General features: G+C 44.9%; 1 protein-coding gene across 2 annotated transcripts in view; it reads left to right on the top strand.

The window, feature by feature from the left end:
- Positions 1 to 24,825, top strand: part of AVIL (advillin) — a gene marked incomplete in the record, with an annotated part of 310,689 nt that overhangs the window by 266,021 nt on the left and 19,843 nt on the right. For both annotated transcript variants that reach the window (XM_056562628.1, XM_056562629.1), the window contains 10 exon segments: positions 1,192 to 1,302; positions 2,684 to 2,889; positions 7,071 to 7,149; positions 11,053 to 11,151; positions 11,302 to 11,455; positions 13,459 to 13,559; positions 20,305 to 20,442; positions 20,570 to 20,728; positions 21,922 to 22,101; positions 23,127 to 23,272. In XM_056562628.1, coding sequence (XP_056418603.1) covers positions 1,192 to 1,302; positions 2,684 to 2,889; positions 7,071 to 7,149; positions 11,053 to 11,151; positions 11,302 to 11,455; positions 13,459 to 13,559; positions 20,305 to 20,442; positions 20,570 to 20,728; positions 21,922 to 22,101; positions 23,127 to 23,272 — 1,373 coding nt within the window.

Genomic DNA, 24,825 nt, shown 5'->3' with positions numbered 1-24,825 from the left:
GACGTGCCACTGGTAACACTTACCAAGCTGGTCAGCGCACGTCCTCCTCGCTGCTCTGCTGCCTCTTCCGTGCTCCGTTGCTATGGGCACACCAGGCAGGCCGGATAAATGTCCTCAGCCGGCCGCATGTACTTTGAGGACCCCTGGCTTAGATATTTCCAAGGCAGAAGGGATGGTAACAGAGGCATATATAGTCCTGAGCCTCTACTGCTCTTTCACAATGCTTACGGTCCCTGGAGTATCTTCAGTAGCAAACCTGGGAACTCATTCATATATCTGAGACCTGTGTGGCACTTTTATTTGGGCACAGTCTTACAGTTAATAGTCCATTGTAGTTCATCAGGGTGTTCAACCTCAATGTTTATAACAATGGAAGGATCAGTTATGTATCTATCTTTGAGTGTATTGCCATCTCATAAAGTGATATGTTGCTTGGATATTGTAATGCCCCAACATATATGGATCCGCTGGGCTACCCAACTAGTTTGATAAAGGGCTAAATTCGGGAGTGGAGTCAAAGTATCCTCTAGGTTTTCACTATTTATCTTGCTCCAAGATGCAGAAACTGGACTTCTACTGCTAGAGGGCATCAGGTTGCTACCCCATGAGTGATCAGAGTGGTCCTAGTATAGGTAACAGCCAAGCAGGCCAGACAGACCTAGTGCAGAGCTGGTGCTGGCATGGGTAGTAGGCTGGCAGCTCCTAGCAAAACAGTCATGGTTGGTAGAACAGGTTTAGGCCATACACAGGAGGGTCAAATGCAGAGGCAACAGCAGATAAACAGGACTAGATGCTAGTAGCAGATAAGGCAAAATCTCTCTATTGCTCACTCACAGCAGGTGAGCGGGCAGAGCAGCTTTTAAAAGGTAATGCCAGGAAGAGGCCAGAATACCAGAAGGAAGCCTGGACTGCCAGGCAGGGAGACAGAGCAGCCATTATGGTGCAGCGGGGACTGACAGAACAAGGCACACACCGGTGGGTGGTAACCTCTAGCGTTACAAATATACCAAGACTTTATGACTCTCCAAACTCTGAGACCCCCAGCAATCATAAGGTAATATCTTGGCCTAGCAATACATTGTCTTTTTGTACGATGGAAATAATCCTTTCATGTTCTGCTAGATGTTTTCACTAAACCTGCAACTAATGCAGTTTTCATTTTTAACATCTTCAAATCTGCACTATACATAGGTAAACCTGGACTGGAACAGTTTTAACCTTGGTGATGTGTTCTTATTGGACCTTGGCAAAGTTATCATTCAATGGAATGGACCTGACAGCAACAAAGCAGAGAGAATGAAGGTATCTGAAATTATTGTTCCATGTTAGGCCCCCTTAACATATATCAGTTGTCTGGCCGATTTTCCCTCCAATGCGCACCAGAGGAAAACTGATGCTAGAACTGATCCCATTCATTTGAATGGGACAGTCCACAATCATCCAGCATCTCAATTTTGATGCCAGATGATTGGACTCACCACATGGTACCGGACAGGGGAATGCAGCTTGGACGCCGGATGCCAAACAATTATGTCGTATGCCGGACATATGTGAACTCAGCCTTACAAAGATGCATTTCCATCTTGTATAGTCTTCCTATCTTCCTCTCATACCTGGTAAATTGGTCCAATATGTCCAAGGTGAAGCAGTGTTGGGATTAAAGGGGTTATCCAGGAAAAAACTTTTTTTATATATATATCAACTGGCTCCAGAAAGTTAAACAGATTTGTAAATTGCTTCTATTAAAAAATCTTAATCCTTTTAGTACTTATGAGCTTCTGAAGTTAAGGTTGTTCTTTTCTGTCTAAGTGCTCTCTGATGACACGTGTCTCGGGAACCGCCCAGTTTAGAAGAAAATTCCCATAGCAAACCTCTTCTAAACTGGGCAGTTTCCGAGACACGTGTCATCAGAGAGCACTTAGACAGAAAAGAACAACCTTAACTTCAGAAGCTCATAAGCACTGAAAGGATTAAGATTTTTTAATGGAAGTAATTTACAAATCTGTTTAACTTTCTGGAGCCAGTTTATATATATATATATATATATATATATATATATATATATAAGTTTTTTCCTGGAACACCCCTTTAACCAAGGCCAGTCAGACAGCGGACAGCCTTTGTGCAAAAACTGTATAAAGCAGTAGCCCTATTTCTATCTAACAATTTACCAGTAATTGTGAGCTATGAAATACATTAGCTTGGTCCCTTAAGATAATATAATCATAGTAGAAGGCTGCTAGTTGCATTCAGGGTGGCATAACACCTTCTTATCTACTGGATCCCCATGGTTTCCCATGGTATGTTCACCCCGGCATCATCTTCATGGAGCTTTCTGTGGAGTCCCCATAGTTTTATATTCTGGTTTTCCCCAGGAGCAACTGCACACAAATTGCCATGTTTATGATGATGACGATGATTATTATTATTATTCCATAGATTAATATATTAATAGGGATTAAAAGACCAAAAACATATATGAAACAACATGACATTTTCACATAAACACCTGTAACATATATACGACCTCTGGCGTTGGCACCATGTCCCTCTTACTTCAAAGACTCTGTTAATACCCAGTGAATTATTTGCATATCCTATGAAACATTCTGAGTATATTTAGTGATAACATTCACATACTTAAAGGGATACTAACATGATTATTTCTGTGTACTGTCATTAGGGAATGTTATTAGCCAAAGACATCCGTGACCGGGAGAGAGGAGGTAGGATGGAGGTTGGTGTCATTGAAGGTGATAATGAGAAAGCATCGCCAGAGTTAATGAAAATTCTGTCAAGTACCCTTGGAGAAAGAACCCAAAAAATTGGTCCAGGAAGTACTGATGAAGTTGCTGACCAAACACAAAAAGCCAACATCATGTTGTACCAGTAAGCGTTTATGTCACTCTACTAATACGTACACATACATCTTCTATTTTATTATTTCTGTTCAACTAATATTATGCTACAAACAAGAAGCATTTCCTAAATGCTAAATACAGTAAAATCTTCCTTAGTGGACGCTTCCCAATAGCAGACAGTTTTTGATTCCCCCCTCCAGAGTCCCATAAGATTAAAGGGGAACTCCGGCCCTAAGACATCTTATCCCCTTTCCAAAGGTCTCGCATGCAGCACCCACCTCTGGGTGGACTTACATTGTGGGGGCAGGTCATGATGTCACATGGAGGCGGAGTCGTGACAACATGATGCTCCGGCCCTGTAATCATGACCCGGGAGACTAGGAGGCTGCAGCGCTGTGTGCAGCTCCCAGAGGTGGGTGCTGCATGCGAGACCCCCGCGAGCAGACATCTTATCCCCTATCCTTTGGATAGGGGATAAGATGTCTTAGGGCAGGAGTACCCCTTTAATGTATTTGTACCCTCCGAATAGAGGACATTCCCAATAGCAGATGCAGACACACCCAATAGGGGACAAAACACTCCCAATAGGGGACGAATCACTCCCAATAGGGGACTACCAGGCTTATGTGCTGGCCCTACCTTGTGCCCAGGGCCGCCGTCAGGGGGTACGGCCAATACCCCAGTAAGGGGCCCAGGCCCCCGCTTCACTCCCCTGCAGAAGCCCCAGCACAGAAGCAGAAGACAGATGTTTAAACAGTGGTCTCCTGCTTCTGTACATCCGCCGGTCACATCATTCACCCCCCTCTTCCCTGATCCCCCCATGCCACTCTATTTCCCATGTGCCAAGTCATCCACCCTTTATTACCCCGTGTCACGTCATTTCCTCTTGATCCCCCTGTACTATTTCATTTTCCCTTTTTTACCCTCTGTGCAAATTCATCACCCCCTCTTTACCACCTCCTGTGCCACTTCATTCCCCCTTTATTCCTCTGTGCCACCTTATAAAGAGGAGGGCGATGAAATTATACGGGGGAGGGGTGATAAGGGGAGATTAAACAACATTGGGAGATTCTACTGTAATATTGCTTTTTATCATGTTTTATAGGTAATTACATTCTGGGGTGAGTACAGGACAGTATTCAGGCATTCAGATAGATTTTTGAGCCTTTTTCCCAATAGGGGGCATCTCTCAATAGCGGGCACTTTTTTTAATTCCTCGTGAGTGTCCGCTATTGGGAGATTCTACTGTATATACCCATGAGAATATAATTGTGGGCATCCTCCCTGTTTCCAGGGGCATCTTTCATCATGAAGCTGTATTACTGCTGCCCATCAGATGTATTTATTATTCTTTGCACTGTTTTAGTTGTGTGTGTACATCAGGAAAATGTAGTTCTTAGCATTAGCTACAGTTTACACATCGTGTATACAGTGCAGATTTTATGCTTCAGAAGTTATGCTCTGTTCAATAAATTATTTATATTGCACTCCTCAACATTAAAATTGAAACACCATAAGGGAAAAGTCCTGGAATTATGAAAATCACGGGACCAATAGACATGTTAATGATATGCAAATGATAAAAAAATGTAAACAAGACATTCTAAACATCTCCATTTATTCAGTATTGTGTATCGAGCACCACACCTTGGCATTTGGTTATTAATGGCTGTCTGTTGAATGTTCTACCATGCTGAATGCACTAATAACCAATAACTTCCCAGATGTGCTCGATGGGAAACAAGTCCAGAGATGCTGTAGGCCATGGTAGCATGTTTAGGCCATGCAGGCTGCTCACAGTAGCACGGGAAACTTGCCCGCTGTTGTGTTGAGAAACGGTTCCTGGGACTCTTTGGAGAAATGGCTGTACCACTGATTTAATGACCAAATCAATGTAATTCCAAGCTGTTAGTGTATTTGGAAATAAGACTACAGGGGTACATAATGCCACCCCACACCATAATCCCAGGAGAAGAACTTGTAAGATGATCCCTCATGAAGGCCTTATCATGGCATTGCATCTCTAGAGTCTAGACCAATCTCTGGCTATCACTGCATCCAAGACAAATGCAGGATTCTTCGCTTAGGGGGTCAACTGCCATTCCAGCCTCCATTACCCTTTGCCCTGCACCATGATAACCTTTGAGAGTGGTCGTGTGAGGTCAGTGGAAGACCTATAGCTAAACGTCTGGCTTATAGCCCAATGTCATACTAGCACCATGTGATGGTTTATGTAGACTCTGTTCAATAGCCAAAGCTTGGTATGTAAAGTCCAATATCATTTGCAGTACAGAATGGATCACGGTGTGCCATTCTTCTTATCTGACGATCGCTCTGTGCAGAGGTTTGCCCCTCACTCTAGTTCCTCATACAACCGCTGGGGCACGCATGCTGAATAGTGCTGACATCTTGGCCTATGTTCATAGCGATCGGCCAGAGTGATAAACCAAGATCTCTTAGTTCAAGGATTCTGTCCATTTGATTTTGATCTGGCTTTTATACCATTGAAGCCCCTCCCAAAAGCCACAGATGGATGCTGGGTGCTTGAAAATGTGATCATTTTTCAGATCCTAGTGACAATTGGTACTTTCTCTATTTGCACAATCTTATGACTTGTCCTTCTTGGTGCTGCAATTTTAACACTAGAGAGTGTGATTTATTCTTCTAGTATAATAGAACACAGCATAAAATCTGCAGCATAAAACAGTTTAAAATCTTCAGCACATGGCAGAGATTTCACAAAACCTGTGCAGAGAAAAAGTTGACCAGTTGCCCATAGCAACCAATCAGATTGTTTCTTTCATTTTTAAAAAGGGCCCTGAAATCTAAAAGAAGCAATCTGATTGGTTGCTATGGGCAAATGGTCAACATTTCTTTTACACAGCTTTTGTAAAATCTCCCCTAGGGTTCTAATTTTTTGAAACGTATGAGAGAAAAATGGAGAGCTTTTGCCTATAACAGCCAATCACAGCTCAGCTTTCCTATCTTAGCAAGGTCTGGCGAAATGAAACCTGAGCTGTGATTGGTCACTGTGGGCAAAATCTCTTCAGTTTTTCTCTCACACATTTTGATAAATCAGGACTTATGTGTGACTTTACCCATAATCTACAGTTGTAATTCTGAGCTTTACTAAAGTGTCAAACCCAGAAAAACATATCCCCTATCCACAGAATCTCCAGAATTGGGCCCGGCTCACCCCGTATACTGTAGCTACAGATGCCACATCATTCAGTACAGCACTCAGGGTATCTCCAGGGCTCCCATAGAAATTAATTGATTAATTAATAAGCTCTAGGACATGTGGTGAGTCGGGGTCAATTTCTTGTGAGGGAATGAACAAATGAAATGGTAATTTTGTAATGTCGTGTTCCTTACCTGCATTCACACCACTGCGGTTGTTTATCATTACATTGTTTTACTGTCACCATGGTGATGGGATTGTTTGGGTGATAGAAGCACACCTCTTAGCGTGCTTGTGTAGGGCCTGACGAAGCGCTGAGTGCGCGATGCAGCCGTTGGCTGCTCCTCCCCCACACCTGCACAGCCCTCCGCTCTCCTGCAGTTGTATTGTATCCAGTGAGTAGAATAAATCATACTTGAACTCAAGTGAAGATATTACCTGGTGAGTGCTTCGTTCATCTTTCCTCTTTACTGGTTTACATTTTGGATGCATCTATTTTACGTGAGCAGCACCACAAAAGCCATCTGTGTACTGTGCTGTTAAGGATTGCTCCATATATGCCATGGTATTTGGTGCCTAGACTATCTTTATATGGACTGTGTCTTGTGAGGGAATAGTTTTTTGTTTTTTTTGGCTGGACAATTCCTTTAAGGGTCTATTCAAATGGCAGAATTTCCTCTTGCAGAATTGAGCCTCCAATGAAAGCCCAAAGACTTTTATGGGATTCTGCCCTCCCATTCACACTTTTGAATCTCCGCTTACAGAATTCCACAAGCGGAAATTCAGAAATGTGAATGAAGGTGCGGGATTCCATAGGAGTCTATGGGCATTAATTTGAGGCCGAATTCTGCCGTGTGAATAGACCCTAACTCAAACCTACAGTTATCATATCTTCTGTATGTGATTTATGAGATGGGCTGTTGTCATTACAGATTACAGTTTTATCCATTTTCTCAGTGTACCTACAACATTGCTTACTCCTTGTTACCAATACGAAGGATTAACCTAAAGTTTTGTCTTCATGTTAGTGTTTCAGATGCTGGTGGAAAAATGGATGTGACAGAGGTGGCAGCACGGCCATTAGTTAAAGAAATTCTGAACCACCAGGTAATGACAGATTCAAGAAGGATGTTTTATATTGAACGCTGGAAATGTCTCATCACACATAGTAAAAGTATAACATAAATTCAAGTGTATTTATTGTGCACAACTCAACAGTACACATATTATATGTAATATATCAACAAAATTGCTGCTAGTGGTTTTTCACAAATCTGCTGTGTGAAATCCTTAGCAACCTCAGTACATTTCAACGTACACATAAACAGAAAATAAACATTTACAGAAACTATGTAGAGTGATGGAGAATACATATATTTATATGGGCACTCTTTTTAAATCTATTTTTGCTATTGCACTCCTTATGGTAAATAAAAAATCTTTGTAATGTATTTTGTGTTAAAAAAAAATGTTTTCTATGTTTTATTTGTGTTTAAAAAAGCTGCCACTAGGTGTCTCCCTACTTGGCCAAAGCACATTTCCCCGATCTTATGCACAGACTTTGGACTCCTGCCAGCCTGGCAGAAGTCCAAAAGCAGGAATGCTGATGTGGATGTGTGCAGCTTTATCCAATCATAGTTCATCTCACACTGAACTGCTGTGGTGTTACGCCTAGCGCTCCGGGTCCCCGCTCCTCCCCGGAGCGCGTACGGCGTCTCTCTCTCCGCAGCGCCCCGGTCGGTCCCGCTGACCGGGAGCGCTGCACTGTCATGGCCGTCGGGGATGCGATTCGCACAGCGGGACGCGCCCGCTCGCGAATCGCATCCCAGGTCACTTACCCGTTCCCGTCCCCTGCTGTCATGTGCTGGCGCGCGCGGCTCCGCTCTCTAGGGCGCGCGCGCGCCAGCTCCCTGAGACTTAAAGGGCCAGTGCACCAATGATTGGTGCCTGGCCCAATTAGCTTAATTGGCTTCCACCTGGTCCCTGACTATATCTGACCTCCTCCCATGCACTCCCTTGCCGGATCTTGTTGCCCTTGTGCCTAGTGAAAGCGTTTTGTGTGTCCTAAGCCTGTGTACCAGTACTTCTGCTATCCACCCTGACTACGAACCTTGCTGCCTGCCCCGACCTTCTGCTACGTCCGACCTTGCTTCTGTCTACTCCCTTGTACCGCGCCTATCTTCAGCAGCCAGAGAGGTTGAGCCGTTGCTAGTGGATACGACCTGGTCACTACCGCCGCAGCAAGACCATCCCGCTTTGCGGCAGGCTCTGGTGAAAACCAGTAGTGACTTAGAACCGGTCCACTAGCACGGTCCACGCCAATCCCTCTCTGGCACAGAGGATCCACCTCCTGCCAGCCGGCATCGTGACAGTAGATCCGGCCATGGATCCCGCTGAAGTTCCTCTGCCTTATATCTCTGATATCACCACGGTGGTCGCCCAGCAATCCCGACAGATCGCCCATCTAACCCACCAGCTGTCGGAAGTGTCCACCATTGTGCAGCAACTTCAGTCGCAACTTCTGCAGCAATCATCTCCTCCGCCAGCTCCTGCACCCCTTCCGCAGCGAGTGGCCACTCCTAGCCTCCGCCTGTCCTTGCCGGACAAATTTAATGGGGACTCTAAGTTTTGCCGTGGCTTTCTTTCGCAATGTTCCCTGCACTTGGAGATGATGTCGGACCAGTTTCCTACTGAAAGGTCTAAGGTGGCTTTCGTAGTCAGCCTTCTCTCTGGAAAAGCCCTGTCATGGGCCACACCGCTCTGGGACCGCAATGACCCCGTCACTGCCTCTGTACACTCCTTCTTCTCGGAAATTCGAAGTGTCTTTGAGGAACCTGCCCGAGCCTCTTCTGCTGAGACTGCCCTGCTGAACCTGGTCCAGGGTAATTCTTCCGTTGGCGAGTACGCCATACAATTCCGTACTCTTGCTTCTGAACTTTCCTGGAATAATGAGGCCCTCTGCGCGACCTTTAAAAAAGGCCTATCCAGCAACATTAAAGATGTTCTGGCCGCACGAGATACTCCTGCTAATCTGCATGAACTCATTCATCTAGCCACTCGCATTGACATGCGTTTTTCTGAGAGGCATCAAGAGCTCCGCCAGGAAAAAGACTTAGATCTCTGGACACCTCTCCCACAGTCTCCATTGCAATCTGCGCCTAGGCCTCCCGCCGAGGAGGCCATGCAAGTGGATCGGTCTCGCCTGACCCTGGAAGAGAGGAATCGCCGTAAGGAAGAGAATCTTTGTCTGTACTGTGCCAGTACCGAACATTTTTTGGTGGATTGCCCTATCCGTCCTCCACGTCTGGGAAACGCACGCTCGCACCCAGCTCTCGTGTGTGTGGCGTCTCTTGATGCTAAGTCGGCTTCTCCACGTCTCACGGTGCCTGTACGGATTTCTTCTTCAGCCAGCTCTTCCCTCTCAGCCGTGGCCTGCCTGGACTCTGGTGCCTCTGGGAATTTTATTCGGGAGTCCTTGGTGAATAAATTCTGCATCCCGGTGACCCGTCTTGTCAAGCCACTCCACATTTCCGCGGTCAACGGAGCCAGGTTGGATTGCACCGTGCGTTTCCGCACGGAGCCCCTCCTAATGTGCATCGGACCTCATCATGAGAAAATTGAGTTTTTGGTCCTCTCCAATTGCACTTCTGAAATTCTCCTTGGACTACCCTGGCTTCAACACCATTCCCCAACCCTGGATTGGTCCTCAGGGGAGATCAAGAGCTGGGGTACCTCTTGCTTCAAGGACTGCCTTAAACCGGTTCCCAGTACTCCCTGCCGTGACCCTGTGGTTCCTCCTGTATCCGGTCTCCCTAAGGTCGTTATGGACTCTGCCCGCCTTAAGAAGTGCCTCTCCCCCCCTCCCAGTCCAGTCAGTCAAGCCTCGGTGCCTCCTCGTGGCCCTCGTCCTGGTGTCACACTGCCCCGTGCCAGGCCTCGCCCTCTGCCCTCCCTCCCCATTCCCACTCCTGCTGTACTGCCTGCCGTTGAGGAATCCCTCCATCCTTTCCCGGTGTCCTCATCCCAGGGGGGGCAGTTACCGGACAAAGAGAAGGGGAGACCTAAGGGGGGGGGTACTGTTACGCCTAGCGCTCCGGGTCCCCGCTCCTCCCCGGAGCGCGTACGGCGTCTCTCTCTCCGCAGCGCCCCGGTCGGTCCCGCTGACCGGGAGCGCTGCACTGTCATGGCCGTCGGGGATGCGATTCGCACAGCGGGACGCGCCCGCTCGCGAATCGCATCCCAGGTCACTTACCCGTTCCCGTCCCCTGCTGTCATGTGCTGGCGCGCGCGGCTCCGCTCTCTAGGGCGCGCGCGCGCCAGCTCCCTGAGACTTAAAGGGCCAGTGCACCAATGATTGGTGCCTGGCCCAATTAGCTTAATTGGCTTCCACCTGGTCCCTGACTATATCTGACCTCCTCCCATGCACTCCCTTGCCGGATCTTGTTGCCCTTGTGCCTAGTGAAAGCGTTTTGTGTGTCCTAAGCCTGTGTACCAGTACTTCTGCTATCCACCCTGACTACGAACCTTGCTGCCTGCCCCGACCTTCTGCTACGTCCGACCTTGCTTCTGTCTACTCCCTTGTACCGCGCCTATCTTCAGCAGCCAGAGAGGTTGAGCCGTTGCTAGTGGATACGACCTGGTCACTACCGCCGCAGCAAGACCATCCCGCTTTGCGGCGGGCTCTGGTGAAAACCAGTAGTGACTTAGAACCGGTCCACTAGCACGGTCCACGCCAATCCCTCTCTGGCACAGAGGATCCACCTCCTGCCAGCCGGCATCGTGACATGTGGGCTGTGTGTAGCAGAATGAGGGAAGATGTTCTCCCCTGTATGGCTTCAGATGATGTCACACCTGCTGGGTAAAAATAAAAGGCAGGGGGTGGTTTATCATGATGGGGGCAGTGACCTGGGAGGATTATAACATTTAACAAGATCATGAGAGGTACTCTTTAATGATAGCTTTTCTCTTTAAATGTGTTAGTGTAAAATATTTCCAAACTTCTTTCTTCAGGACTGTTACATATTGGATCAGGGAGGGACCAAAATATATGTCTGGAAAGGAAAAGGGGCTACAAAGGCAGAAAAGCAAACGGCAATGTCTAAAGCTTTGGTAAGTATAAATCCCATACTAACAAAGAACATTCCTGACCATGTAAAATTGTCTTGAAGTTCTTTTTTAATCTGTAAAATAGTAGAAATAGCTTTATATCAGTGTGCCAAGTGTGTAAAATACTAATTGTTCTGTGGTTGCCTTTAACAGGAGTTCATAAAGATGAAATCCTACCCACAAAGTACCAACGTGGAAACCATAAATGACGGGGCAGAGTCTGCCATGTTTAAACAACTCTTCCAGAAATGGCCTGTCAAAGACCAGTCTGTGGGTATGGGGAATGCCTACAGTGCCAATAAGATTGGTAAGTATGTGTCAGTGTCTTAAGGACAGGAGTGGTGCTGTTTTTGGAAGAAATTAGCTCTGTTTTTCTGACTGGCCAGACCTGACTTAATTACAAACCAATGCCCCCTGTGCCCTTCCCAAATAATTACATAACAGCTTTTAACTTATGAATGGGTGGGGGAAGGCCACAGCATTTATTTTAAATATAAATAACACAGAAGTAAGGAACTTAAAAACTATAAAGATGGGTTTTACCAGTATGCTTCCCCGACTCTAGAGAGTACGAGCACTCATATAAACCCTCCATTTGTGCAAATTGCTTAAAATACCGCCTTGCCGTGACTTGTAACAGGATATTCACACTGAAAAACAGGAATAAAACAACGCAACAACAGCAGAAAAACAGAATCAACAGGGAGGGAGGGCGGGAAAACCTCCGAGAACCAAGGCAGGGGTATAATGGCAGAAAAACCAGGGAAGCGGCTATAAGGTAGGGGGAGTGGCCAAAAATTGCAGGAGACCCAGCTCCCTATGGATAGGTTGACAGGAAAGCAAAATCCCACCCTCCCAAAGGGAGGGGGGAAAGGGAAGGTGTAGATGAGGAGGGAGAATGCAGGGTCACAATTATATTAACCTAATGCTGCCCAGTCAGGGGGTCCTGGCGGCATACTCCACCAGGCCCAGACAATTCCTAGATAACCCCTTTAATAGAATAGTCTGTATACTCTAGGAACTTCTATACAATAGTGTAGAAAGTTTAAAGGGAAACCGACAGCAGAGTCACTAACCTGAATATACAAGTAGATGGTGCGGGTGAGGCTTATTAAAACGCTTCTTACTGTGCAGTTAAAGGGGTACTCTGGTGCTTAGACATCTTATCCCCTATCCAAAGGATAGGGGATAAGATGCCTGATCGCGGGAGTCCCGCCGCTGGGGACCCCCGGGATCTTGCACGCGGCACCCCGTTTGTAATCAGTCCCGGAGCGTGTTCGCTCCGGGACTGATTACCGGCGACTACAGGGCGGGCGGCGTGTGACGTCACACCCCCGCCCCCGTGTGATGTCACGCTCCGCCCCTCAATGCAAGCCTACGGGAGGGGGCGTGACAGCTATCACGCTCCCTCCCGTAGGCTTGCATTGAGGGGCGGAGCGTGACATCACATGGGGGCGGGGGCGTGACGTCACACGCCGCCCGCCCTGTAGTCGCCAGTAATCAGTCCCAGAGCGAACACGCTCAGGGGACTGATTACAAACGGGGTTCCGCGTGCAAGATCCCAGGGGTCCCCGGCGGCGGGACTCCCGCGATCAGGCATCTTATCCCCTATCCTTTGGATAGGGGATAAGATGTCTAAGCACCGGAGTACCCCTTTAAGACAAAAACCATATTAGCAACAGGTGAATATCTCCTGAACGGCTGCACCGATTTCCACCTGGTAAGAAGCGTTGCCTGCACTATCTATCTGTACATTCAGGTTAGGGAGGTTAGTGTGGGGGACCCTGTTGTAAGTTTCCTACATATAGCTGTAAGTTTAACTACATATAGTTCTATATACCTAACTAGTTCTCTGTGTCTGGTTAACAACTAATAATGGAAGAAAAAAAGGGGAGAGGAGAGAGGACAGCGCCTCGTGTATTATCCTAGACACCAAGGTCCCAGCAGGGACTAGAGTAGCGAGGTCTCTATAAATTAGTCGCTCACCAGATAGCAGATAAAGCAGGCATATCACCCCTTAAGAGTACTTGAGGTAGTAGAAAGGCGAACTGCAAAGCCCTCGGTCCAATAGGAGAGGATAGTCTTCTCCCATAAAGGCAAGGAAAGGAGCAGAAAAAAACGGAACCTTGTGTGGGCGCTGATCACAGGATCCAGACCATTCAAACACAATTGTGTCAGAGAAAAGTGCCAGGATCAGCGCCCGCACAAGGTTCCGTTTTTTTCTGCTCCTTTCCTTGGTTAACAACTAAGTCCTTCAATAAGGATTGGAAAGGGAATAGAAGCTGAATCTGTTGTCATTGTGTATTACAGCTAAAGTCAGTCAAGAGAAATTTGATGCCTCTTTACTCCATGCTAAGCCAGCAGTGGCTGCCCAAGAGCGCATGGTGGATGATGGCAGCGGATCTGTAGAGGTAAAAGACTACTGTTCTTCTTTTGGTTAATCTCTGTATGCCATGTATTATATGTAAGTTTGCACCTAGCTAGCTACTAAACAGCATGCCAACAACACATAGGCCCTTTATGTACTTAAAGGGGTACTCCGCTGACGGTGCCGACTGACTGCGCCTAAAGGGGTACGGCGCCAACTCCAGCGTTTGGAACAGTTTGTTCCATACGCTAAGCAGCGGAGTACCCCTTTAAGCGTTTCCGACTTGTTTTGGGTAGGTTTTGCTGCAAAATTCTGGAACATGGCTTTTCCATCAGAATTTGCATCCCCCTCCCAAAAAAAAAAACAGAAAAAAAAAAAAACAACCAGACTTCTACAACAACCTCTAGAAGTCCCAGAAAAGCAGTAAATCTATTTACTAAAGAATTCACTTAAAAAGTATGAGAAAGCCATTAACATTTCTCACCACATAAAAGGTGGTGAGAAAATAAGCAATATGTGGAAAAACATATTTTGATAGATCGTGCATTTTGGATGGATTAATGAACGTAAAACAAATAGGGAGTTTGTTGTTATGCTTTATATTTTTTTTAATTAAATCATTTTTATAATATTTATTTAATGTATTCATTTTGTTCTTTTAGGTATATTGTACAATTTTTTAATGCGGAATTCAGAATTAGTATTGTGTTTGTTAGGCTAAGTTACCACTTGTTTTTATTGCAAAAACACTCAACACTTTTTCTTGAAAAAACACTGCAGCCAGATGTTACCTTAAAGTCAATAGGGATTTATGAAACGCCAAACCTACTTGGCAATTTTCCTTTGGGGTTTTTCACCCATCTTTGGCGGTTTTCTGCAGTTTTTGGGCTCAGTGGTAGAATTCCAAAATCGCAGTACGTTGAGACTATGGTATTCTTTTGAATGTTGGCATTTCTCTCCCATAGAAGACTATGGATGAAAAAAAAAAAACATAAAAACACCATGTTGGTTAAACATTGTTGTTTTTTCTTGGTTTTTTTTTCTTACCCCATTTATTTGAAAGAAATCCTTAAAGGGGTACACCATTGGGAACAACAGCTGGGGACCACCGTGATCTCCGGGCCGGCAGTGGCATCGTCCAGAACATTGGGATGTCACGCCACACCCCCTCCATTTATGTCTATGGGAGGGGGCGTGACGGCTAATACATGGTGAATGGAGGGGGCGAGTGCCGCAGACGATTGGATAAGGGATAAGATGTTTTCAGCGGAGTACCCCTTTAAGTCACATGATGAAAGAATCACATGACTGGTCAATATATAAAAATCACAGAAAAAAAACAACAAAGTAAAAAATGTCAATATTAAAACACACTATTTTTGGGAAAAAAATCCACAAAAACTGCATCTTGGGAGTGCAAGTCCAGAGAAAAACAAATGGAAACTGAACCTACACTTTGCACCAGAAAAATGCTAAATATCATTATTTATTACTAAGTTATAAATACCATTAAAAAAAAACTAGGAGTTACAGAACACGACCAATAGTTGCAATACATTATTATTAGAACATCAGGGCTATACTGTCATAGGTAGGAGGCCCAATAACATACATTGGTGGGAGTTTACTAAAGCTATTTAATACTTAGACAGTGTAAACTTTGTTTTCAAATGCACCAGATTTATCACAGTGGATAAGGCTGATATATACTGTATCTGGTGCAGTTTAGACCATCAGTAAGTTGGCTTACCTTACATCAATGGTATATTGAAAAAAAAGAACTTAGCAGCACTTACATCTTTAATAGAAATCCATTAAAACTTGATCAGAAGCAGGAAGGCGGTGACCAGTGGGACGCAGAATGGAAAGTAAAAAGCAAGGCTAGAGGAAGTGGGAAACCGCAAAATGGCTGTTCCCTTCTACTTTCCAGCCAGCCTCCCAACAACCAACAAACAGATATATTAATACAAACAAGGCAGGATATTACATACTAACAGGTCAGGAAATCAAGATCACTGTTCACACTGGACTCAGAACAAGGAACATACTAGATACCCCACTCCAATCATGGAGGGACATCAATACCAAAGCCAAATAGGCTCCTAACTAGCCGGCACTCTCAACCGAGTGATCCTAATACTAGCCTAAGAGGAAACAAAAATCCTAAAGCAAACACGAGTACAGGCACAATACTAACTCACTCCTAGATAGACAGATACGTTAAGGCTCAGGAATTCTATCCTAGGAGATCCAGGAATAAACAAGGTCAAAACAGGACTGACAAACTGCACAGTGTGAATACGGACTAAGGAAACACAAAGCAAATGCAGAACAAACATATAAAAATACTACAAACCGACAAAGTACTCCAACAAGGCAAGCCAAAATCTATATATCTAACAGGACCAAGTTTAAAACTCAGGGTAAATGCTCAGACAGACATAGTGAACATAATGCAAACATGGTCAGAGTAACAGGTCTAATCACCAGCAAAGAACAGCACCTGAAGAGACCTTATACACTGCTCAAAAAAATAAAGGGAACAACAATGTAACTCAAGTCAATCACACTTCTGTGAAATCACACTGTCCACTCAGGAAGCAACACTGATTGACAATCAATTTCACATTCTGTTGTGCAAATGGAACAGACAACAGGTGGAAATTATAGGCAATTAGCTCCAATACAGGAGTGGTTCTGCAGGTTGTTACCACAGACCACTTCTCAGTTCCTATGCTTCCTGGCTGATGTTTTGGTCACTTTTGAAAGCTGGCAGTGCTTTCATTCTAGTGGTAGCATGAGACAGAGTCTACAACCCACACAAGTGGCTCAGGTAGTGCAGCTCATCCAGGATGGCACATCAATGCGAGCTGTGGCAAGAAGGTTTGCTGTGTCTGTCAGCGAAGTTTCCAGAGCATGGAGGCACTACCAGGAGACAGACCAGTAGATCACGTGGAGAAGGCCATAGGAGGGCAACAACCCAGCAGCAGGACCGCTACCTCTGCCTTTGTGCAAGGAGGAGCAGGAGCACTGCAAGAGCCCTGCAAAATTACCTCCAGCAGGCCACAAATGTGCATAAGTCCACTCAAACAGTCAGAAACAGACTACATGAGGGTGGTATGAGGGCCCGACGTCCACAGGTGGGGTTGTGCTTACAGCCCAACACCGTGCAAGACGTTTGTCATTTGCCAGAGAACACCAAGATTGGCAAATTCAACACTGGCACCCTGTGCTCTTCACAGATGAAAGCAGGTTCACACTGAGCACATGTGACAGATGTGACAGACGTGACAGAGTCTGGAGATGCCGTGGAGAACGTTCTGCTGCCTGCAACATCCTCCAGCATGACCGGTTTGGCGGTGGGTCAGTAATGGTGTGGGGTGGCATTTCTTTGGGGGGCTGCACAGCCCTCCATGTGCTTGCCAGAGGTAGCCTGACTACCATTAGGTACCGATATGAGATCCTCATACCCCATGTGAGACCATATTCTGGTGCGGTTGGCCCTGGGTTCCTCCTAATGCAAGACAATTCTAGACCTCATGTGGCTGGAGTGTGTCAGCAGTTCCTCTTGAAAGCATTGATGCTATGGACTGGCCCGCCTGTTCCCCAGACCTGAATCCGATTGAGCACATCTGGGACATCATGTCTCGCTCCATCCAACAACACCACATTGTACCACAGACTGTCCAGGAGTTGGCGGATGCTTTTGTCCATTTCTGGGAGGACATCCCTCAGGAGACCATCCGCCACCTCATCAGGAGCATGCCCAGGCATTGTAGGGAGGTCATACGGGCACGTGGAGGCCACACACACTACTGAGCCTCATTTTGACTTGTTTTAAGGACATTACATCAAAGTTGAATCAGCCTGTAGTGTGGTTTTCCACTTTGATTTCGAGTGTGACTCCATATCCAGACCATATCCATGATTTTGTTGTCAGCACATTCAACTATATAAAGATGAAAGTATTTCATACGATTAGTTCATTCATTCAGATCTAGGATGTGTTATCTTAGTGTTCCCTTTATTTTTTTGAGCAGTGTATTTCCTCCAAGTGTGAAAGTTACCTTTCCCATTCCAGGGAGAATTAACACAGAACCTGTTCAGACACAAACCTAAAGTCTAACACAGGACCCAAAGCAGAAAATACAAAATACAGATAAATGGACATTACAGTGCCACTATTTTTATTTATTTGATATACCATTTCAGAATTCTATCTCTTTATAGCTGTGCATCCCCATAATATTACACTTTAATATTGTGTTGTCCTCACTTTTGCCCCTCACGGTTCTATGCTGAATTTCTACATTTAATCTCCAAGCCTCAAATCCAGGCTTGAGCAATCAACCGCCGATAACACTGTTCAATGCAATGCAATGGCATTGATCAGTGTATTGAATCAATGTACTGCATGTTATAGTCCCCTATGGGGGCTATAACATTGCAAAAAAAAGGGGGAAAAAAAAGTTAATAAAGATGATTTAACACCTTCCATAATAAAAGTCTGAATCACCCCCCCCCCCCCCTTTTCCGATAAAAAACAAAAAACCTGTTTCAATAAAAATAAACATATGTGGTATTGCCGTGTGCATAAGTGTCCGAACTATAAAAAATATATAGTTAATTTAACCGCACGGTCAATGGCGTATGTGCAAAAAAATTCCAAAGACCAAAATAGCGTATTTTTGGTAACTTTTTATACCTTTAAAAAAATGAATAAAAAGCGGTCAAAAAGTCTGAATAAAACAAAAATGGTACTGATGAAAACTTCAGATCATGGCATAAATAATGAGTTATGATTTTTTCCAGAAGTAAAACAAAATCAAACCTATATAAGTAGGGTATCATTTTAATTGTATGGAACTTCAGAATAAAGATAAGGTGTAATTTTTACCGAAAATTTTACTGTGTAGAAACGGAAGCCCCCAAAAATGACAAAATGCCATTTTTTCTTCAATTTTGTCGCACAATGATTTTTTGGGGGGGGGGGTTGGCAGTAGATGTTTTGGTAAAATGACTGATGTTATTACAAAGTAGAATTGGTGGTGCAAAAAATAATCCACATATGGATTTTTAGGTGCAAAAAAGGGATATGATTTTTAAAAGGTGAGGGGAAAAAAACGAAAGTGCAAAAACGGAAAAACGCTATGTACTTAAGGGGTTAATTATGTTTTACTGGAATGCCATTCTCAGCTATGGAGGGTGGTAGGGGGATTTACACCTTTAAGCTGGGAAATTTAATCACTGTTTTAATGAAATGAACCCCAGAAATGAAGACATTTTCTTACAATTTACTTATAAAGACATGTGGATTAGTGATGTCCAGTTGACCTTGACTTTTCTCTACAACCTAGATAGATGGGATCCTTTCATGACAGTTTTTCATCTGTATTCTATAACTAGACACACATCTGTCCAAGCCCCTTTTTGCTAAAATATTTGTGACTTTATATAACTTTACACCTCACTCATCAAGTGGGCGGGCATTAGTGGAAAGGGGCGTTGCCTCCTCTACCTGCCAGATTTACTAAAAAATATGCCTATAAACAGGCATAACATGTAGCTGAAGTCTATGCCAGCTCCTTGCTGGCATATCATTTATTTGGGGCTCAGGGGGAGAAGACACAGATGTGGCCATTCTACAGCCAGTAGGATTTTAATTAACCTGCTGTGCATGTGTATGACAGGTAAAAATGTGTAAAATATGTGAACATGTACAGGAGCCAAGACAACTTCTGCAAACCTGCCACCCTGGCATTTGATCTCTGAAGCCTTCTTGAGCAGTTATGCCTAAAGGGGGGTAAAGACTTATGCATATGGCAGTATTATGGTTCTGTTTTGTAAGAGGCCTAGGACTTCCATGGAGGTACAGTATATTTTCTACATGGAGGTACAGTATATTTGTACCTCTAGAGTACATTTTGACAGGCTTTATTGGATGCCATATGTATGGTATAGGACTCATCAGCATTAGCCCAGTACTATTTAATTCATAAAAACCAAGAATGTCAGTGTGGTGGGCCACGGGGTGTGAAGGTGAGATATGAGGCAGATGTTGAAGCCCAGGGGCAAGGTGCTAATAACCCCCAAAATGTTTGTGACGCCAGGGTGTGGTTCTAACTGGTAACCACCAGAACGGTAGCACCGCTATCCCCAAGTTAGGCAGAGCAATAATAGTCCAAGACCAGGTTAGGGTAAACTGTAGCTTTACTGAGGTAAACAGAGGGTAACAGTCTTTACAGCTAGGCCAGGATCCCAGAGAGGTGGCTAGTAACACAGAAGAATCTCGCAGCTTGCTGGGACTTGTAGTGACTTTGACAGACTTTAGGACAGCCACGCAAGACTTACTGGCTTGAGGCCTCCAGATGTGCTGGACACTAGCTCTGAGACATCTGGACTTTACTGTGCCTCAGTAGGAAGAGAGAGATTGTAATGGCTCCCCCTCTTATACAGGCTGGCTGAGCCAGAAGCCCATAGGTCAAGCTGCAGGTCACCTGGTTAGCTGGTGCTCTCTGGGTAACAAACACATCATGGGAACAGATTATCATGTGACTAACTGAAAGGTCCTTAAAAGGTCCTTTATACATAACACTATACATAATATATATTACTATATATATTATATATGGACACTGCAGGAGGGCCCCTAGGACACAGAGGGACTCAACCTGACAGGGCCTAAGTACTGTACGGGACTATATCCCATACTGGGACATCACAACAGATTTGTGTTTTCTAATGTGTAAAAATAAATATTAATACCAGTAATATGGATGTTTTCTCAGGTTTGGAGGATTGAGAATTTGGAGTTAGTACCAGTGGAGCCCAAGTGGTATGGGTTTTTCTACGGTGGTGACTGTTACCTGGTGCTCTATACGTACCATATAAACAAGAAGCCACATTATGTTCTCTACATATGGCAAGTAAGTATGATACAGACACATATACTAGAAGTCAGCAGACATTCTGCGGAAATATTGAGCAGTGATGAATTGACATGACCTTACTTGGCTTTACCCTACTTACCTGATACTGACACCTTCACGGCAGGGTCGCCATGCATCACAGGACGAGCTGGCCGCATCCGCTTACTTGGCTGTTCAGCTTGATCAGGATTTTAATGGTGAACCTGTGCAAGTACGAGTTTGCATGGGAAAAGAACCTCGACACTTCATGGCCATATTCAAAGGAAAGCTTGTCATTTTTGAGGTAAACTTGCCAGCATTTATTTGACTTGTGTAGGGTGCCAATTTTTTCCAATTCCAGAAATCTTCTTCTGCTTCATGACACAAGCCCCATCTCTAATGTTGTTGACTGAAGGAATCAATTGTAGATTATTTTTTTTAAATTACTGAATTACTGAAGCAAGGACTTCTGGGTATATTTTAATAAATACTAGCATTCCCAGTAAAAAAACAAAAACAAAAAAAAAAAAACACACACAATATTTTTATCTCTTTGTTCAGTTTCTTTGGTATTCCACCTGAAAATTTATGAATACATTAACAACATAGAGTATGTCCCATGTCCCTGCAAACTCTACATAATCTACTGATTAGGAAGTGTTTGGGTCTATTCCCACTGCAGAATTTCCGCCTGCGGAATTCCGCCTAAAATGAAAGCCCATAGACTATGGAATCCCATAGAAGTCTATGGGCTTTCATTTGAAGTGGAATTCCGCAAGCAGAAATTTTGGCATGTGAATAGACCCTTAGACTATGTAGCAACAGATCCCACTGAGGAGTAGAATGGTAAGACCCAATAGTCAGTTTAGTCATATATCTCGAAGTGGAACTACAGAGGATTGGTGCAACAGTGAGTATTATGTTATCTTACTTGTGGGTTCCATCAGAATTTTCTTCCTGGTTGTGCTTTCCAATTTAGTGGGTTCCAATAGAATTTTTTTTTACTGGTTGGAGTTTCCAGTATAGTGGCTTCTATTGTAATGTCGTTACTGGTTGTGTGTTTCAGTATAGTGGGTTCTATCATAATTTATTTACTGGTTGTGATTAGAGATGAGCGAACTTACAGTAAATTCAATTCGTCACGAACTTCTCGGCTCGGCAGTTGATGACTTATCCTGCGTAAATTAGTTCAGCCTTCAGGTGCTCCGGTGGACTGGAAAAGGTGATTACATTCCTAGGAAAGAGCCTCCTAGGACTGTATGCACCTTTTCCAGCCCACGGGAGCACCTGAAAGCTGAACTAATTTATGCAGGAAAAGTTAGCAACTGCCGAGCCGATAAGTTTGTGACGAATCGAATTTACTGTAAATTCGCTCATCTCTAGTTGTGATTTCCAGTTTAGTGGGTTCCATTAGAATTTTTCTACTGGTTGTGCTCTTCAGTTTACTGGGTTGCATCCGATTTTTTTTTACTAGTTGTGCTTTCCTTGGTTATGCAGGGAGGTACTTCTCGAAAGGGAAATGAGGAGCCTGAGCCACCTGTCAGACTGTTCCAGATTCATGGGACAGAACCTTCCAACACCAAAGCTGTGGAAGTTCCTGCATATGCTTCTTCCTTGAACTCCAATGATGTGTTTCTACTCAATACACAGGCAGAGTATTTCTTGTGGTATGGGAAGGTGAGCATAATACAACAATCCTGATAACTTCTTTAGAGATAATTTTAAGTTTGCACTGGCAGAGATATATACTAATATCTGGTCATATGGAATGTCATTGGGAATATTCACTTATATAGTAATATGTTTCTTCTTACTAGCGTTCTGTTATATTCGAGCGTTCTAGTATATAGTGAAAAGAATCCTCAATTTATCTATAATTATACCTCAGGGGGTATATGTTTCAAGCTTAGTTTTTCTTCTCTCTCATGTTTCCGGTCTGTACCTGCTAAATAATGGACATACTGGGGGAGCTTTATCAATCAATTTGAAACCCTAATTGTCTGGTTTTTCCCACAGCAACCAATCACAGCTCAGCTTTTGAATCTTAACAAGCTCTTGTATAGTGAAAGTTGAACTGTGATTGGTTCCTATGAGAAAAAGCAGACAATTAGGGTTTCACGCTGATTGATAAATATGGGCCACTGCATATTATTTGGAAGGTAATCCAGTAGTACGTATACAGACAAATTCATGTATCTGCCTAGTATTTAAACGGTACCTCTCATCAAATAAACTTTTGATATATTTTAGATTAATGAATGTAGAATAACTTTCCAATAGCATGTTAATGAAAAATATGCTTCTTTCTATTGTATTTTTCCCGATCAGTCCTGTCAGCAAGCATTTCTGACTCATGATGGAGTCCTAAACACTCAGAGCTGCCAGCCTGCTTTGTTGACAGCCAAACAGGCTGTCAACAAAGCAGGCTGGCAGCTCTGAGTGTTCTCCTTTGTGAACAAAGCAGACTGGCAGCTCGTAGTGTTTAGGACTCCAGCATGTGTCTGAAATGCTTGCTGCCAGGACTGGTAGGGAGACCCCTAGTGGTCATTTCTTCAAAGTGGAAAATTAAATAGAAAGAAGCATATTTTTTAATAACATGCAATTGTAAAGTTATTCTGCATACATTAATCTATAATATATCAAATGTTTTTTTGATGAGAGGTACCATTTAGTATTGAAAATCATTCCATTTTGTCTAACAGGGCTCAAGTGGAGATGAACGAGAAATGGCTAAGCAGTTGGCAGCCATCTTGGCTGATGGCAGCGAAGAGACATTGGCAGAAGGACAGGAGACTATGCAGTTTTGGGAGCTTTTAGGAGGGAAGGCACCGTATGCTAATGACAAGAGGTATATTAAAATAGTGATAGACAAACATTTTGCACATGCTAAAAAATAAATAAATTCAGTTTTTCAATTAATTTGGTCTGGTAACATGTATTGCATAATAGGGAAAAAGCAGCTTTAAAGGGTTACTCCTCTGGAAAACATTTATTTTAATCAACTGGTACCAGAAAGTTAAACAGATTTGTAAATTACTTCTATTGCTCATACAGCTCCATTGGGGGACACATGAACCGTGGGTATATCTTGCTGCCACTAGGAGGCTGATACTAGGCATACAAAAAAAAGAAGTCGGCCCCTCCCAGCAGGGTATAACCCACCTACTGCCTCAGAGACACTCCGTTTTAGCTTAGTTTCATAGGAGGCAACACGGGCCTGGATTGCTCCAGGCCTGGCCTTTTATTATTTTTTAGTGATAGTGTTTAGAATTTTTCTTCTTTTTTTAATTTTCTAGGTAGGGGCGACAGGAGCAAGGCGCTGCCTGTTTCCCCGCATGCGACTGAAGGGCACGGTTCCATAGAGTATGGTCCGTTAACCCTTCCTCGCCACCGGCCAGCACCAGGTCCGGGTCGCCTATTGCCTCTGCTCGCCCCGCTTAAAGAAGCCTGGCATGATGCAGCAGGCTTAGTCTGGTGAAGACTTCTGGGGACAGAACTTCTTTGAAGGCAAGTATACCTCAATAATCAGGTGAGTTAACCCCCCCCCCCCCATTTAGGGCTCCATCAAGGGTTACAGGGGGACGGCTTTATTAACTTGTTAGGGGTAAGGGCATTGGGGGACCTGTAACTTGGGGGCACTGGCTGCGAGCCTTTTACTGTGGGCTACAGCCTCCACACATGGTGGGGCAGCTGCCGGCCCTCCGGACGACGTCTGAGCAGTATGGTCTGGCTCCGGCAGTCGTCCCTGCAGTGGAGACGGCTGCCGGCTTCTAAAATCGGGCGGCGTGTTCGGCCGGGGCCAGGCCGCTAATTTAGCCCCCGGCTTCGGCCTGGTCCCGGCCGAGGGATAGTTCCGCCATGGGCAGCCTCTGCCTTGTGTTTTTCAGGCAGCCGTCTCCACCGGGGAAACGGCTGCAAGCTTCTCTGTTGGGGCGGTGTTTCGGCCGGGAGCCAAGCGCTTTTTTCACCGCAGCTTAGCCTGGTCCCGGCCGAGTGTAGCTACGCCCCACGCGCAGTCTCGTCTATATCCTTCACAGTTTTAGGGTGGTTTCGGTCGGGAGCCAGGCCGCTACTTTAGGCCGTGGCCTGGTCCCGGACGAGTGTAGCTCCACCCACTTCGCGCTCTCTGAGCGCCCAATCAATTCAGCGCCGGCACAGGGAAGGCTGGTTCAGCCTATCAGGTGGCAGCGCGGGTTTCCCAGGCTGCCTCAGCCTCTCCCGTGCTAGCACGCGCACAGTACTCCTCCCCTCAGCTCACGTGACTCCAGGAGCCCGAGTAGCTCCCCTGTTCCAGTGCCGTTCTTCAGACGCTGTTGCACGCTGCTCCTGTGGGTCTTCCATCCCTGTTTCCAGCCGGCTGTCCAGTGTTCAGAAGGTGTGGGGACGTCAGCCAGGAACCTG

Source organism: Hyla sarda, chromosome 2 (assembly GCF_029499605.1).
Source record: "Hyla sarda isolate aHylSar1 chromosome 2, aHylSar1.hap1, whole genome shotgun sequence".
NCBI lineage: Eukaryota > Metazoa > Chordata > Amphibia > Anura > Hylidae > Hyla > Hyla sarda.
The sequence above is the reverse complement of the archived record's forward strand: the minus strand, read 5'-3'. Positions and strand labels throughout refer to the sequence as shown.